Source organism: Camelus ferus, chromosome 11 (assembly GCF_009834535.1).
Source record: "Camelus ferus isolate YT-003-E chromosome 11, BCGSAC_Cfer_1.0, whole genome shotgun sequence".
Taxonomy (NCBI): Eukaryota; Metazoa; Chordata; class Mammalia; order Artiodactyla; family Camelidae; genus Camelus; species Camelus ferus.
The window spans coordinates 33,566,060-33,584,641 of NC_045706.1; the positions used below are offsets into that span (position 1 = coordinate 33,566,060).

The window sequence follows — 18,582 nt, forward strand, 5'->3', positions numbered from 1 at the left end:
TTTAAGAGACACTTACACTGTAATCTGAAAGAAAACTTAAATTTTAAATTACTTGTTTTCCATTAACTACTCAAGTTTATTTAGCCTTACATATTAAATTTTTTTCATGGTATGTTCTCAGACTATGTTTCTAGCCTTACGTTTTGTGTGTGTGTGTGTGTGTGTGTGTGTGTGTGTGTGTGTGTGTGTGTGTGTGTGTATAGGGTGTATTGGGGAGGAGATCAGCCCCAATTTAATCCAGCAAGTGATGGATCTGGAGTTTATATTAAAACCATAATTTACGCAGAGTGTATTTTTAAATTCAGCAGTTGAACAGTTTGTCAAATGTCACATTATTTAAATATAGGCCAAGAATGTTTTTGTATGAAGCTCCACAAGTGTGTGGGCTGAAATTAGACAAGTGAAATGGGATGGTGAATGAATGTTAAACAGGATTATTTTTAAGCATTCTCCGTTGGGGTTTGATTACTATTTCTACTGGATTTATAAATTTTGAAACAAGCAGTCACTCTTGTCAGTCTGTTCATGCGCCAACATCAACATTGAATTTATCAAGGAGTTATTTATGCAATGTTTAGACAGGCAAAATGAAATGGAGAAGGGAGGCAATTCTCTGTAGATCCGACCCACGCAACTTTTAGCAACTGCAGAGAAAATGGCTTGGTTGTCGAGAACAATTGAGTTTTGTTGGTTGTGCCCTGAACATTTAGTTAATTATGCAGTTCTCCCCACTCCTTAGCCTGTGTTTCTACAGTCCATGCCTGACCTCAGCTGTCCGTGGCAGTCATGGCTGTGGTCATTAATTAACCATGATGACTGCCTTGGCAAAATCAAGCTGTAAGGGTTCCTGTCTGCTATAATGCTTGCTCTCAGAGGACCTTAGGGACCATTTCATCTGTGGCATAATTTGTTTTAGTGGCCATCGAGAAAGATACTACCAAGACATAACCTCCCTTGGGTATAAGAAATGAACCTTTTTAAAAGGGTATATGACATTGAGATTTGTTTTAACAAGAAAACGCCAAACTCTGCCTAGTTTTTGGATGCCAAGTGAATCCCAAATATACTGACATGCCAACTTTAAGATGTAGAGATTCATTAACTCATTATATAATGTTAATTATTCAATAATTACTGCTCACGTTTTAATGTCAGCAGCCACTCATCAATCCACTGCTGCAAAAGAGAATTTGGAAGCAATAGTGGAGTCTTACATCTCAATTCAGAAGTTGATTTTGATCATTCAAGTGGTAAGTTGCAAAACTATGCTAAAAGCTTTGCCCAAAGCAAGGTTACCAAGTATGAGAAGTAGAAATTATCCTTTTTGCTTTTATTCTAATTTTTAAATTCCTAAAGAAATGTTGAACAACTGTTGAGGGAATATCAGTTAGAAAGGTGCCAAATTATTATCCTGCTTTGAACTCTTAAACAGTTCTGACCTGGCACTGGATGAAGAGGGAGGACTTGGGATAGAGAGACCTTTACTGTCCTTTCAAAACTGAGCTTCTGTGATTCTAAGAATTGGGCTCTGAGCCTGCCCTTCACAAAGTTATCACATAGGAATAGACGATATTTACACAGAAAAGAGTTCATTACAATGACAGCTCTGAGGGATTAAGCCTTTCATGGGCTTGATTCTTCCAGTACATGACCTCCTTTAAGGTACCCAGAAAATGAACAAGGTAGGATTCCTGTCTTCATTTTACAGAAAAGATTGAGGCTTGGAGAGGAACATGATCATGTACCAGTCATCAAGAATCCTGAGATGGCCATCTGGAAAAAAATCAAGGCTTCTCTGAGTCCCCATGGCCCAGATTTTTGCTTCTATTTTCCAAAAGGGGTTGTGTACAGGCGCCATGTCTGACGCCTCCTGTCATTCATCTCAATGAGATTTCTTCATGCTCAGACTCAAAATTTCACATTGGCTGGTCTGAGGTCCTCGCTTAAGGGCCTTCCTTCTTTGTTATTCAGTTAATGTCAACACCCTTACTTGGCCTTCTCTCTTCTTCTCTTTCATCATTACCTCCACCACACTCTGCACAAACATTGATACCAGATTTGTACATTGTAGAGTGCATAGAAAACAAACAGCAAACAAAAGCTTATTGACTGAACTTTGATGTGGTTAAATAATATGTATCTCATCTTGTCCAGGAAGAAATACTTGAGTCAACAAAATACTGACTTGTCACTGTGAAGACCCAGGCCAAAATTCTTTTTTTGCAAAATGAAACAATGATTGATTTCTACACCAATTTTCTCTAAATTGATTTGAAATAATTGCTATTTTAGTCAATAACTTACATTTCTTAGCTCTGATGTTCCTTTTTTTTTTTTGAAGTATAGTTGATTTACAATGCTGTGTTGGTTTCTAGTATACAACATAGTGGTTTAGTTATACATAAATATATATATTCTTTTTCATAATAGGTTATTGCAAGTTATTGAATATAGTTCCCTGTGCTATACAGTAGAACCTAGTTGTTTATCTATTTTGTATACAGTAGTTTGTAGCTACTTATCTCAAACTCCTAACTTCTCTCTCTTTCTGTTTCCCCTCTGGCAACCATAGATTTATTTTATGTGTCTGTGAATCTGTTTCTGTTTTGTAAATAAGTTCTACAGCAACACGGATGGACCTAGAGATGATCATACTAAGTGAAGGAAGTCAGACAGAGAAAGACAAATATCATATGATATCACTTTTATGTGGAGTCTCAAAAAAATGACCTAAATGATATTACTTTTAAAAATTTATATTTCTCATAAAACAGTTCATCTTGATGTGATTTTTTAAACTAATCTTTCAATTACTAAATTTTGAAAAAGAGGTATAAAGAAATGTTGGTATTTGGCTTTTAGTATTTTTATTAGGTTTTTAATTTTTAGTGGTAATATAATTTTTAGTTTCAGCAAATAAACCTCTTTTCAATAACTAATTTTTAAATGAGCTATCACTTTGTCTCGATTATTATTTATATTAAGGAGAGTTTGTCTTCTAAATCCATCACCATTGTTAAAGATAGTTGGAAAGGAAATCTTGATTGAGTTATTTTCAGTCCTGTTCAATTTTTTTTGGTCTCTAGAAATGATGTAGGTCGAAGACAGTTTTCTTTTTTAAAATAGAATCCTGTGTTCTCAATAACTCAGCCCAGCACAAAAGCTTAAGTAATTGTAACATCTCAGATGTCAGATGACGTTTATAGAAGGAGATGCTCAGAATACAGAGTATCAAAGTGTGGTGGAGGCCAATATGCCCCAGAACAACCCAGAGAGTTTGCTTAAAATGCCTGTTTGAGGCCTTCTCCTCACACTTGAATCTGAATCTCTGGGAGTGGAGTCCCAGAATGCACTAAAAAAAAAAAAAAAATCTTCTCCTTAAAAACCTAAATTTTGAGAATCACTGTCTTAGAGGTTATGTTACTACCAACTTTAAAAATCATATTTAAAAAGTCATATCCACACTGGAAACAAACCTTCTTCAGTCTCCAGCAGGTGACACCCAATGCAGGAAACAGCGCTGTTTGATTATCAGCTACTGATGAAGTAAGCCTGACTGCTGTCTCTGTTCAACACGACGACACCACGTAGACGTCCATCAGCCATGGCCACTACCTAATGACCAGCACCCCTCAAAACAACCGACACAAACAGTACAGTTTTGTAGCCTGGTTTTCGGTTTCTGTTCCACTCCCACATTTTTCTAATACATCCTTTGGCGTTCTGAGTTCAGTTTGCAGGGTGGAAGGAACGTCTTCGCTGGGCAGTTACTCTGCTTAAGACTGTCCGAGGTTCGTCTCGGGTGAGCCACTGTCCCCTCTCCAAGTGTGGAAGTGACAAAAGACACCTCCATGAGGTCAGCCTGCACTTACTGTTGCTGCCACCTCTGATTACTGAACGAACACTTCGCATTTTGCAGTGCTCTCTAAACACACTGCAGACTTTAAGGACAATTTGCGCAGAAACTTAAAGATCCCTTTTCTTCCCCGAAGACCTTTATACTAACTGGCAGAGGCAGCACTGTGATATAATTATTTTAGGCTATAGAACACAGCCATCATGAAGTCTCGCTACACCTAGGGATCCTCCAAATTTTCTCCAACAACAGCACAAACCTTTGACCAAAACCCTCAGCTTTCTAGCAGACAGCATGTTCATCGAGGGCTCCATGGCAGAAGTTAAGCTACTAAATTCAACAAGAATTTGTTAATCACCTCTCATGAGCCTGGCTCTGTGTTTCATCCCCAATCCCATTTCTGGGTTGGCAGAATCCAAGGCTCTATCAGTATCTTGAAAGATGTCTTTTCATTTCCCCCAAATTTCACTTCTTTAAAAAAAAAAATGTAGTGCTTCTTATGAATTGAGAAGAGAGGAATTGTTGTTCTAAACTCTTCAGGCTCTGAAATGTCAAAATTCCCAGATGACTGCAAATCACTTATTCACCTGGGTATTTCGTTATTTTTACAAAGCTCTATTAATTTCCAGTAAATCCTGGAAATTACTCTGAAAACATGTACCATATTAAATTAAAAATCATTAAAATAAACATATTGTCTCCCCTCTTACTATGTAATTGCTAAAAAATTTTCTCCCCAGGGTCATGTAATTTATCTAGAACCAGAAACATGTCCCCCCCACCCCCACACCCCCCCGCTTAGAGGTGAAAGGGAAGTGAAAATATAAAGGAAAAAAATCTGACGTTTTGTTTTGGCTCCGTAGACACTCTCTTATTCTGAAAGTACAAGGCCAGACATTTTGAAAGCTTAAGGCATGTATATGAATCATTTCACTGCAAAAGTATATACATTTATCTATGTCTATGTCTGTAGAGCTATTTTGTGGACTTTGAGTGTGTTCATAGATTGCTATTATATCTTATCATTAATAAATATTTATATTATATTAAAAATTCTATTCAAAGCAAGCTTTTATTAATTGTTGACATACTGGTGAGTGTGGCTTGCCCCTGGCATGGCTTTCTGCCAGACTTTGCTGCAGCTGCTGTGGGCACCACGGTGGATGAGACTGGCTCTGCTCAGGCTGGCCGGGGCTCCTGGTTGCAATGGTTGCAGGTGTGCTGGTAGGTGGGTCTAATCCTCTGGAGTGGGAGTTGAGGGAGGTGCTGGTCTGGGTGAGGCCAAAAATTGGGTGTAGAGAGGTGGGAGCCCCTCTGGGGCAGCATCAGTCCCAGGTGAGCCCACCTGCTGGGTTTGGCATGGTGGGAGCTGCTTTGAGGAGGCACCAGCTGGGACAGGTGTGCAGGGGAATGCTGGGATAGGGTGAATGACGTTAACAAGGTAGATGGTGCATGTCAGATACGGCACTCATTTGTGTGCTGTGCCAGCTAGGCAGAGGGAGAATTTAAAAAGTGGCACCTTCAAGAGTTTATGCCCTCAGATAGTGTTCCAACAGATTCCTGCCCCTTCGGCACTCCACGTAAAATTAGTCAACGAATCTCCTTTGTATATGACCTAGGCAATTTTCATACTGCTGCCTCTGTGCTGTGAGTTGGAGTGGGTGAATTTGTGTGTTAGTTCTTTAGAAATCTCAGTTTCCTACAGCCTTCCAGCTCTCCTGGATATAAGTCCCACTTGTTCTCAAAGCCATATGTTCCAGGAACTTGTCTTCCTGGTGCAGGTCCTCTAACAAGAAGCCTGAGGTCTGAGACTCTTTCATTATCTGTCAGTCCCCAGGAGTTGTGACAGTTGAGGGGTGGAGGCGGTCAAATTCCTACCTTCTGGCTTGGATGGCCTGCAGGGAGACTGAGGAGAGGCCTGTCACATAGACCGCCAGCTCACACTGTTAAGTCCAACAAAAAGCTGGACCGTGATGCAAGCCAATCGCCTCCAGAATAAATCCCCCTCATTGATTGTCTCCCCTTTTGTACTCCTCACATATTTTAAGGCACAGGTTAGAGACCATGATGTTTTTAGCATAAACCGGGCCTACGTAGGATGACTTCTGAAGCAGACAGGCCATCCCTACTTTATGTGTCCTTCCTATAGCTGCATCGCCTTTGGGGTAATAATTGATAAGCCATCCTGTTCTGTTGGGTGACAGGTAGGACAAGAGCCAGGAAAGGGTGGGCCTTTGTCATCCTCAGCTTCTTCCCACCCAGCTGCAGGGTCCGTGGTGATGCTGAAAGGAGCCACCTGTGCTAGTCACTGAGGGGGGAAGAGGTGCCAGCTATGGGGACCGAGGTTCAGGGGTGGTGCCAGCTGCTGACCACTTGTCTCCCCATGGCATCCATCAACTGCAGTGCCAAGGCTTTGTCTCCTGTTCACCACCTCATTCCAGGCATGTTCCACCTCAGATGATATTTTGTCTTCTTTCCTTCTTCTTTAAGTTTCCCTTTCTTCATTCCTAAGAGCTCCACATTCGTTTTTCCATGCCAGATGCTTTCACACACCACGTCTTCTTTATTCCTCAAGAATAAGTCCCATAGGAACACAGACTGAGATGCCACAAGTTGAAATATAATGCCATAAGTGACTTTCCTGGGTTGGGGGTTAAGTTTGTTCCCTTTCCAACTGTGAGGAGGGAGGGTACATCATCACGGTGAGGACCCAACAGATAAGCTCTTCTCCAGAACAGGAGGCAAAGAGTGGGTCCCCATCTTCATCATCCTCCCGGAGAAGCATGAAGAGGAGACGGGCAACAGTGAACATGGGAGATTCTTAGACATGCTGCTGTTCTCCTGATGTCCATCCCAGATAGAACGAGGAGCCAGAACCAAACCCTGTCTACACTGAGGCTGGAGTGGCAACTACCACCAGATGGAATAACTGGTAGGCACCCGCATTGGATCTGTCAGGGGGACTCCAGGACTTCTGGCCTTTGGACTATTCAGGCTCACATGGATATTCCCTTAGCCTCATCAAAAACCTAGCTCTCTTCATAACTGCATTATTTTATTATTTTATTCCTGTTTTTGAGATAAGAAAGATAAGGCTTGGAGCATTTAAGACACTAGGCCATTCATTCATCATCTGTTGGCTCTTGTGTATTTATTTACTTGTATTTTATTCTAGTTATTAATAGTAATGCTTTGAAAATAGTTAACTTTTTTTTGATAGTTTCACTTTTTATTACCACATTCTTTTAGAAATTCAAAGAATTTTAGAGCTATGTTGCTGTCAGCTCAAAACAGCTATAGAGTTTGGAGATTTTTACTGGACAATACGATTTTCTTCTTTACAGTTAATACTATCTCTTTCCTTGTGCCTGAAAATGCCCTATATAAAATAGTTAACTTTTAAAAACGTTCGGAATTTTTTTAGTAGCTCATGAAATCGCCTTTATATTTTTCCTCAAGAGCTTGCCAAATTTTACAAAACCATGTTAGGAATCATTAAACGTATATAAGCACAGCCAAGCACTCATGCACACACAGATGCTCAAACATGCGCCATTAGCAGTGTGAGCCTCCGTTTCATTTATACAATCTCTTCCAGCTGCTGTTCGTTTGACTTGGGGCCATTATTTTATGGGCCCATTACATTAGTTATTTTAATTGGCGGAGTCTAGGAAGGTAAATCTTCACATATTGATTTTCCTCTTCAAAAATTCTTAACTGTTTTCCTGGGTGAGTTTTTAAACAATTTTGATCAAATTCCTTTTAAAAAATGATCATTACAGTTGCCCTGAAGTGGCGTTAAGCTATTGAAATTTTTTGTCGGCTGAAAGAGGGCAGCTGTGGTGGCTTAGATAAGGACATCACTGTCGCGAAGGAGGTCAAGGACCTGGGAGTCCAGACTGTGGCAGTGGTCATTCCTGTGACCCAGTGGATGGAAGGATCCAGAAAAGGAAGAAGGTCCAGCAAGAATGTCAAAGTCTCTTATGAATGAGGGGCATTCCTGTTACCTTCTGCTATCAAACCACTCCAAACTGAAGGGCAACAAATGAACAATTTTATTATGCTCACAGTTTCTGTGATGAGAAATCAGAGAGGGCTGAGTGGGGATGGCCTGTCTCTGCTCTGTGAATCAACATTGAGCATTAACAACTCTGAGTCAAAAGTGATTCAAAAACTCACACTGTGTATGTACAAATTTTTAGAAGTATTTTAACCAATTTATTTTGTTTTATTTTCTTTTATATGCACAAAGGATTGATATATACTAAAACTCATTCTCTAATAGGTCTAAAATAGATATTTCAACATGTAGAACAAAAATAAAGCATTGTCTTAGCAATTACTATTGGGTTTGGTTTTGTTTTGTTTTGTTTGCCTTTGCTCATGAGAGGAACTGGCCTGTAATTTTCTATTTTTGTGCTGTTCTTATCTGAATTTGATATTAGGTAATATCAGCCTCATAAAATGTATCTGGAAGTGTTTTATGTTGTCTTTGGAAAAACTTTGAACATGATCACAATAATCCACTTCTTGAATATTTGGTATGATATCTCCTATACCTGGTGTTTTCTTTGAAGGAAGTCTTTAAACTACTGGTACACTTCATTTACTATTTACTATTTACTAAACACAATGGGCTGAATTGTGCATCTCTCCCCAAATTCATATATTGAGCCCTTTTCCTTAATGTGACTGCATTTGGATGTGGGGCCTTTAGGAGGTGATTATGGTTAAATGAAGTCGTAAGGGTTGGGCCCTAATCCTACAGGTTTGGTGTCCTCATCAGAAGAGGAGGGGTCCCCATAGCTGTCTGTCCACGTGGTCACAGTGAAGAGGCAGCTGGGGACACAGAGGGAAGGCGGCCACCTGCAATCCAGGACGAGAGGGCTCATCAGAAACCAACTCTGCTGACACCTTGATCTTGGATGTCCAGGCTCCAGAACTGTGGGAAAAAGGAATTCCGTTGTTTAATTCCCCTCTTCTGTGATATTTTGTTGTGGCAGCCCGAGCAGACTAACACATAGGATTTTTAGTGCTCTTTTTCTTTTATCAGTCATTTCAAGTATCATGTTTTTCTTGGAATTTGAACATCTATTCATGAATATTGGTATAAAGTTTTCAGAATATGTTCGATTTTTATGGTTCTGCTGTCCTTATTTATACCTTCTTTGTAATTCCTATTATAACTTAATTGTATCTTTTCTTATTCCATGCATTCACAACAGGGAGGATATTGCCCCAAGGGGGTAAAAATTGCCTTTCTCTTTTGAAGTATGAGGCACAGCACACAAGTGATAAACAGTAGATCTGCGGTACTAAAATTTCATGAGAGGGCATGGGTGTAAGAAAAAAATGTTTTAAAAAGCTCCTGGGATGTTCATTTAAAAAAAAAAAAAGGTTGGGAAACACTGTCTTGTTTTTGATCAATTCCATTAGTGTATTATCTATATTTGTAAACTTTTCAAACAATTGGTTTTGTTATTACTCCCTATTGAATTTTGGCTTTCTATTTAATGTATTTGTTCTTTCTTCCACATCTTTATTTTCTTTGAGTATTTTATAATTCTTTTTCTAAAATGTTTAGCTGGATTATTAGCTCATTAATTTTCACCTTTTTTTCTGTAATATGAAACTTCTGAGCCTCAAATTTCCTAAGTTTTTCTTTCACTGTATATGTCATGTGTTTTCACAGGTAACAATTATTATCTGATAATATTTTAATTTTAGTTTTGATTTATCCTTTGATCCACAATTATTTACATGTATGGTTTTACATTTTCAGCTGTATGCATTTTTTCAAAATTTCTTTTTGTCATTGATTTCCAAACGAACTGCATTGTGATCAGAGAATATGGTCTTTTACTTTTATTTCTTTCACTTTTATGGGGACTTATTTTAATACATGACTGAGTGGAAGATTCTTTCCAGTCCCATTATACCAAGTTTATTGTACTGTTCAAATCTTCTACAGTTTAAGTAATATTTTGTCTTGACTGATAATTGTTCACATTTTCTCAGGATAACAGTGGATTTGGCAATTTCTCATCAGTTATAATTTTCCTTTCGTAAGTGCATGCCAGTTTAACAATTTTGTAGCTTTGTAAAAAATGAAACTTTATTGTTAGGAACTTACCCTCTTTAGCCCTAATGCTGTTTTTGTCGTTGTTGTTGAAGACTCTAGCCTCCTTTTGGTTTTCCCAGCATCTCTGGCATATCACTATCCATTCTTTTACAGTCCACTCTTTATTGTTCTTATGTATTAGATGTGTTTCCTTTTAAAAGTATATACCTAGAATTATAAACAATCTGATAACTCTGTCTTTAACTGTTAGGTCAAGTCCATGTACATAGTGGGTGTCTTGAAAATGCACCACTCAGATTTCTGACAGTAGGGAGTATAATTGAAGAGGAGGGTGCTCTGGGTCCACCATCCACCACCACAATCCACCCCCTCATTCAAACAGAGGCAAGTACCTGCTGCCAGCCAAGAGCTGAGCTCAGCAAGGATACTGATGCCGGCCTGTGTGTAGGAGAGCTCAGTCTCCTTTGATGGATCCAAGTCTCCCCATCTGCAAGGCTGAAACTCACTTGAGACTTTTCTACCCTCTGAGACTCTTCCTAACCAACCTACTTCGTGCTCTCCATCCTTTTCAAGAGAAAAACTCTCCAAATTGGTGGTCGTCCCTGTGATTTTCAGTACACAGTTATTCTCAATAGTCAGTGGGTTTTTCAGCAACAAGGTTGTGACGATGTTAAACTTAGGTTCTGTACATGTAAAAATATCTGTTTTGTGCTCACTCTTGAATAACAGTTCAGTTAGACACAGAATTCTAAGTGGAAAGATTATTTTCAAGGTTGCCCTAGACATTCAATAATTTCACAAAAGCTGTGTGAACGGTCATATTAGGGAGTTAATGGCTCATGTCTGTATTCATCAATGGATCTTGAATTTTGTCAAATGCTTTCTCTGCATCTATTGAGATGAACGTATGATTTTTTCTTTCAATCTATTAATGTGATGTATGACATTTATTGTTTTGTGCGTGTCAAACTATCCTTGTATTTCAGGGTAGAATCCCACTAGGTCATGCTGCATGATCCTTTTAATGGTGCTGCTAAACTTGGTTCATTAGTATTTTGGGGGGAAATTTTCCATTATATTCACCAGGGATATTGGTCTGTAGTTTTCTTGTAATGTCCTTTTCTGGCTTTGGATTCAGGATAGTGATGGCCTTGTAAATGACTTTGAGAGTGTTCCCGCCTCTTCATTTCTTTGGAAGAGTTTGAGAAACTTCTTATGTTTTCACAGTGCTAATTATTATCCATTTATTTCTGCTCGATGAAATTCCTACAGCATTTCTTGTACAGCAAGTCTTCTGGTAATGAACTCTCAGCTTTATTGGTTTTCGTATGTTTTCAATGTCTCCTTCATTTCTGACGAACAGGTTTGCTGGGTACCATATATTTGTTTGATAGGTTTTTTCTTTTATATTTGAATACATTCTCTCTCTCTCCTGGACTGGAAAGTTTCTATTGAGAAATCCATCTTGTCTCATGATTGTGACTTACATGTGATTATTCATTATTCTCTTGTTGCTTTCAAACTTCCCTAAGTCTTTGACCACAGACAATTTACTTGCAATGTAATTTGCTGTAGCCATTGGAGGTTCAACCTATTCGGGATCCTTTGAGCCTCATGAATCTGGATGTCCATCTTTCTTTCCATGTTTTATAAGTTTTCAACCCTTTCGGTTAAATATACTTTCTCTTTCTCTCTTCTCCTATGGGGCCCCCAAATTCATTATTATTTCTATTGATGTTTCAAAGTCTTTCTTCACTCTTTTTAATTTTTTTCTTTTCACTTCTATGACAGGATAATTTCAAGTGACCCATCTTTTAGTTCAGATTCTTTCTTCTGCTTGCTCGTTTGTTGCTGAAGATCTCTATTGTATTCTTCAGTACAGTCATTGTAATCTTCAGCTCTGGTTTCTATTTAGTATTTTGATGGTTTCTGTTTCTTTGTTGAACTTCTCATTTTGTTCATGCATTTTTTCCCCTGAATTTCATATAGTTGTTTGTCTGTGTGTTCTTGTTTTTCCCTAAACTATTTTAAGAGGATTATTTTGAATTCTTTGTAAGACAGTTCATAGATGTCTATTCCTCTAGGGACAATTATTAGAGATTTATTTATTTTCATCATTTCATGTTTACTTGATTCTTCATGGTCCCTGATTTGTTGCATTGGTATGTGCACATCTGAATAAGCAGTCTCTTCTTCCCTTCTTGGACTTTGTGGTCCAGGGTGTTGCTTCATCTTTACACCTGTTCTATGATTTTCACAGTGAATTCTTGTCTATTGATAGTCCTCTAGTATAGAAGTGTGTAAGGAGAAATTTACGTCTTCTAAGGCTTCTGCAGGAGGGATCTGAAAAATTAGGAGGTCCGTCTCTGTCAATGGAGGAGCTGATTTGAAAGCTTGGAAAATTGGGCACTAGGAATTGCCTTTATATTATGAGAAATATTAAGGTAACAGAAGGGAACTAACATTTCTGAAGGAGGTAGTAGGCATTAGGAACTTTTTTGATGATGTTTTGAAGATTACATGAGTGGTGGCCTTGGATGTTAACCCACATGTGGTCAGCAGTTTACACAGAATTCTCACATGTGCCAACTACACATCTTGGTATCCAGAGCTGAAAGGCGCAGTCATGATTTTTTTTTTCTGACACCCTTGTCCTCACCACATACTTCTTGATATCTCTGAGCTCATCATCCTCTCCTCTCCAGGTGCAGGGAGGGGAGACATTAACAAATGGGTTTCTTTACCAGAAGTGTTGCCCTATGCTGAGCATGTTGCAGCAGTTAACTATCACCCTCAAGGCAACCTGTAGAGGACACTATTATCCACATCTTTTCAGGGAGGAAATTGAAGCACAAGGAGATTAAGTAAATTGTCCAGGAGATTAAGTAACAGCAAGTGAGTAATGGGCACCAGATTGTATTCAAACATCAAAGATATTTGGGGCTTTTTTGAAAGAGCATATTTTGGGTAAAACCCCAAGCATCTCATCCCTTGGTGACAGATAAGGACCTGTCTGTGGGGAAACGGACTCATCATGCCTACATCCACAGGCCACCAGGGTGCTTTGTCCTGGAAGGAGCAGTATAGTTGCTTCTCATACAGTGGAGCAATGCTCATTAGGTAACACTCTCTTGCTGATCAGCAGCAAATTCCAACTCCTTTTGACTATAAACCAAGACACAATATATATGTCCAAATCAGTACAAAAGGGGCTCTTAACAATTTTGTATTTTTGGTATTTTGGGTTTTGGGCTATGGGGGTGGGAGTGACAAAGTAGCTCTGCAGAGCTCCAGGGCACGGGGAGGGATCAGTAGTGGCATCCTGGAGGGTGGCTGAGAGCATATGGGTGGAGCATGTTGACAACGCAAGCACCAGCTGTTGAGGGGGAAGCGCTCCTGGCTGGGTGGAAGGCAGATGTTTGGGCCATAGAGCATCTGCGAGGGGTGGCGTTCCATTAAGGTGCAGCTGATGCCTCTCCCCTGTGTGAAGAGGAAAGAGAAAGGGTTGCTGAGAAGCCACTGGAATTGAGAGTCGAAGGCTGTGGTTTCCTTGGCTCAGGGGATGAGGCTCAGTACCTGTCAGGCTCCACAAGGTGGGCTTTTCTGATGCCCTTCCTTTCCCTGGGTGCTGGCCTCAAGACTATGCTCTTATTTGTAAACTCTGTTTAGGCATTGGACATCTGCCTTCCCTTCTCCTAGGGAGCCCCATTTTTCTGACTCTGACTCTCGCTGCTCTGATGTTGAACTTGTCTGTTACCTGCTAGACTGGGAGCCTGGGGAGCAAGGCCAAGGCCTGACACCCACTTTAACACCAGCACCAAGGCTCTCTTGGCGAGTGTGTGCTGAAGGGATGAGCCTCACCACAACCTTCAGGCTAGGTTCAGGGCCTGCAGGGCAAGGGCAGGTGGGGGCACCCTCAGACGGGTGATGGACTGTGAAGTCAGCAGCACACACCGGTCCCCTGTTTTGGGTAGAGATGGATGCAGACCCTTTGAGACAGCATAATCTGTTTGTAGCACCAACTATCCCTGGCTTTGCTGTCATGTTCCCCTTGTCCCCAGATGAGAGTCCTGGGTGTGACAGAGCCTGGGTTCACTGACAAGCTGACAGCGTCTCTGGGCTGCTTACGACACAGGCAATCAGATAAAACTCTTTCCTGGAACAACTAGTTTATATTTCTAAGTTTTAAATAAGCTATTCCCTCTCTTTGGAGTGTCCTTCTTTATCTTGTTTGCCTAGTGGCCTGCTACTCACCTTTTAAGACTCACCCTAAGCTCTGCCTTGTCTATGGATCCCCTTAACTTCATTTCCAACAAAAATGACTGTTCCTACTCAGTCTTTCTTATGAACCCTGAAATCGTGTTTCTTTTTGAGCAAGAAGCCTGATCTCTGAGACTTTATCATTACTTGTCTGTCTCTGGGGAGTTGTGACAACTGGGGGGGGGGGGTTGTGGTGGCTGAGATTAGGCTCCTGACTTCTGGCCTGGATGGCCTGCAGGGAGACTGATGGAAGGCCTGTCACTGACCACTGGGTCACGTGGTCCAGTCCAACAAAAGACTGGACTGCTGTGCAAACCAGTTTCCTCCAGAGGACCAAGAGCAGACAAGAAAGAGGACCCAGGGGGACGGGGGTGGGGGCCTGGCCCTGTGATCAGGAACAAGCCCCAGGCAGGTGGCTTCCTCCCTCTCCGGAAGGGCTGATGTGGCTTCTCTGTGCCCCACACTGACTGTCAGGAGAGACATGGTTCTGGCCCTCCAGCTGCTATTGAAGCTCCCAGGAGGAAGCAGTGGATAGGACCATGGACAGAGGCGGGACTGGGGCAGGGGGTGTATTGCAGGGGGAGGGCAATGCGGGGTAGGGGGGTTGGGGGGGCAAACCTGGGCACAGATAGTGGGTTCTTTCTTCCTCCCACCAGCCACTGGGACCCTCTCCATCCGTGTCGTCTCTTGCCCCCTGCCGGACTGGGATCATAGTCACCAGAATGGGCCTATTACTCCCCAGGGAAGGAAGTGTCCTCAGGCCCCTCCTCCCTGTGGATCTGGTCACCCATCTCTGGGGCCACAAGGACCAAGCAGTGAGCGCTCTCCTCCCCTCACCAAGCAGGAGCTGGGGAACCTCCTGGTGGTTTAATGGTGGTTAGGACGTGGCTCAGAAGTTTACTTTTTCTTTCTTTCTTTCTTTTTTTTTCTTCTTTTTCTTCCCTGACCTACGTAATGCTGTTTCTGATTTGGTATGTTTTTAGTCACCCACCTGATAGTTACTGAAACCCAACTCAATCAGTGCTGGAGCTGATGACAACCTCTGTGCAAACCAGGGACTTGTCAGCTGTGAGCCAGCCACCGATATCCAGAATTCTGGGCCTGATCCAAGGGGGAGACCCTGGTGCTGGAACACCTGGACGTGGTGAGTGCCTGAGCCCTCAGTCCTTTGGCCTGTCCTGGGCCACTAGGATAGGGAGGGTCTTTGAATTTTTTGTGTTACAAATGGTCAAAGCCCAGTGCCCATAAAGCTCGTCTCCATCCAAGCCACGCCTTCCAGGCCCAAGCCTGTGTGGTCTGAACTGGCTCCCCTCTCCTCACACCTCCTACTGGAGGGGGTGAACCCTCCATCCCCAAGGGCCCTGCTCACCTCCATTGGTCTTGTGCTGTCTTCCTGGCACTCACAGTGGGGAAAGATCACCCTGGTACATGGCTGTATGGCACATGGTTTCTAGAAAGAGAAAACCCTGTCTGCTTCCTTGTCTGGCAGCTCCTGGCTGCAGACACATGACATCTGTGGCCCCAGCACCTGTCAAGTTCTGGTCACTCAGGGAATGTTTGCTGGAGAATCAGGGACAAATGAGCAGCAATGGGCACAGTAAGAGAGAGTCCTCCGTGTGAAAAAAAAGCCAACCCCTTCTGGTTCACAAAGATGGCTCTTCTCTAAAGGACAACAAACTCTGTCCTGTCCCCTTGGTTCCCGGAGCTGCCCTTGTTGGAGAAGCTGGGCCTGGGGCGGTGTCACATGGTGGAGGCTGTGGGGGTGGGGTGGCGGGTCACGAGCAGGGACAGGGTGGTACTCACCTGACTCTGACAGATCCAGCATCCTCAGGCCATACTGCAACCAGTGCAGTTGCCAGCCTGGGCAGGGACCCTGTTTCCCACCAGATCTCAGGCCTAGGTCCCCTTTCTTGGGACACCATGCCCCTGCTCCAACTGCCTCTTATGGGCCCTGGTTTGGGCGCCTACCCTGGTGAGCCACAGCCTGCTCCCCTGTCCCTTGGTCCCTGTGCTCACCTGGGCTGCGCCCCCTTCACAGCTCAATGCCCTCCTCCCTCCCCTCTCCTCAGCCCCATGTCCCTCAAGGCCACCCCCAGCCAAGACCTTCCCCCTGACATGACACGGAGATGAAGACAAGGAAATGGAGCCCGATGGACATCAGAGCCTGGAGAAGGGGGACCAGATCCCTGAAACCTGAGGGTACTTTTCCAAAAAGGATGCTCTGGAGTCCTGGGGAAGGCTCATCCTACAAACAGTCCCTTGGGAATTGACAAAAAGCCCATTTATTTCAGGAGGGACCATAGTAGTTTCCAAAAAAGGCTAAGCCGCGCTGCTGATTCGGTGACAAAGACCCTGGATCATGCCATGCTGGGAGTACAGGAATACTGTCTCAGTGGCACTTCTTTACCTGGGCCCCTCCATAACCCTCTGTCATGCCTTCTTTCTGCCAAGATAGGTAGGGGAGGACGTCTCCCCATCGGCGGCAGGAGGCCTCTCTGTGCAGGTCAGTGTGTGCATCAGGCATGCTGACAACATCAGTACCAAATACTCCACTTACCTTTTCTTGTTTCTGGGTTGCTGGTGGCTCCTTGACGATCTAGAATGTTAAAAAGATGTAATTATAGGCTGGAAGGGCATGTGGGGCTCTGGCTCAGCCAGGAGGACAGGAGGGGACCCTGCTCAGCGGCAGCAGGGGGACAGAACAAGGGCTTTGGGGTATCGGTCTGGGTGTCCCTTGCCTAGGGGTTTGTAACCAACACGCTCCACCTTCCTGAGCCTCAGGCTCCTCAGTTATCAAAGGGGAATCGGTCCCTCCCTGCAGGGTGGAGGGGAAGACAGGCAGACTAAGGCAGCTGGTCCCTAGTAGAGGCCCCCCTAGGAGTTTCATGAACAGCCCTGATGTCATATGAAGACAAGAGAACACCCCCACCCCTTCCTCCTCTCCCCTCACCTCCGTCCCCTGCAGCCCCGGCCTCCCAGCCCTCAGGGGTGCCAGTCCACCCCCTCTCCCCCCGTCCTTTCCTCACTTCTCCCCCTTTGCAGAAACCTGACCTGCTGGCTCCTCTGCTGGTTTGCGTGTTCTTTCTCAGCTCTGCTTTTTCCTTTTCCTCACCCAGCTCTCTGGCCTGTGTCCTTGCAAACCCACCCAGTCAGTGCCTCTGCCTCCCTCCCTCCCAGGCCAATCTCTGCCCTTGGCTATTCTCCTGCTTTATCAGGAGACCTGCCACACCCCCGAAGGTGACATTTACCCTCAGTGCCTCCCAGGTTCCCATACCAGACCAGCCACAGCCCACGAGCTCCTGTGGGCAGGGGTGGGGCTGCTTCATTTCTGGGGCCCTGCACATCCTGGTGACACAGTAATGACTGAGGAAGGAGTGACGGAAAGGGACCATGTTGTTTTCAAAGGCACAGTTCCCCTGATGTTAGCATCCTCCTCCCTTCAGGCCATCAGTGCCCCTGCAGACCCCTCTTCTTCCCCCAAGAGCAAAAGCCCTTCCAGCCTTGGTCCACCTGAGACCCCAGAAGCCTGACTGCTGTGAGGCAGCTCTGGTCTCAGGGGGCCTGGGGTCCCTACTCCATAAGGCTGAGACAGCCCATAGGCCACCTCTCTGTGAAAGCAGGAGGCAGGCGGCCCCCTGGAAGCCCAGGCTGTGTCTATCCCGGGATGGGAGGCAGAGTCTGTGCCTTGTTTGCTGGTATGAGGACCCGGCGCTGATGGGAACCCACTGGCAGGATCTTGGGTCACACATGTGTCTGGTCCACGTGTCTCAGGCTGATGGTCCGCTAGGTTGATGAGGGCTTGTCACAGGCTGTGCGGGCAGGGGCCACTCACCCTCTTGCAGCAGCAGATGCAGACCAGGAGCAACGGGATCATGAGCAAGGATGGGATGAGTGCAAGGCACAAGAGAGGACTGCTGGGAACCGGGCTCTCAGTGACAATAATGGCCACTGTGGTCTCCTCCTCTGGAACAACCTCAGGCTCCGTGACAACTGTCGTCACTGTGGTTGTTGTGAGAATGGTAGTAACTGTGGTGGTCGTTGTGGTCGTCGTGGTCGTTGGGGTCGTTGGCATTTTTGTGGTCATTGGTGTGGTCGTTGTGGTCGTCGTGGTCGTTGGGGTCGTTGGCATTTTTGTGGTCATTGGTGTGGTCGTGGTCGTTGTGGTGGTTGTGGTTGTCGTGGTTGTGGTTGTTGTGGTCGTTGTTGTGGTCGTTGTTGTCGTTGTGGTTGTTGTCTTTGTTGTCGTGGGCTCTGTAGGCGAAAGCTGCAGAGGGCACACACGCCAAAGTCCTGGGGTGGGCCTGGGGGACCTCTTCCTGTGCAACCAACATACATTTCCCACAGTAGACCCCACAACACGGTCACAGCCTTCCCCTCCAGCTGC

General features: G+C 43.8%; 1 protein-coding gene across 1 annotated transcript; it reads right to left on the reverse strand.

The window, feature by feature from the left end:
- Positions 1-13,160: 13,160 nt before the first annotated feature.
- Positions 13,161-18,314, reverse strand: LOC116667360 (anthrax toxin receptor-like). The gene is made up of 4 exons (XM_032492069.1): positions 18,031-18,314; positions 16,756-16,794; positions 15,568-15,648; positions 13,161-13,418 (listed from the first exon to the last, which is right to left on the reverse strand). Exons 1-4 carry the CDS (start codon positions 18,280-18,282, stop codon positions 13,191-13,193), a joined length of 600 nt encoding a protein of 199 aa, XP_032347960.1. The 5' UTR covers positions 18,283-18,314; the 3' UTR covers positions 13,161-13,190.
- Positions 18,315-18,582: the final 268 nt, after the last annotated feature.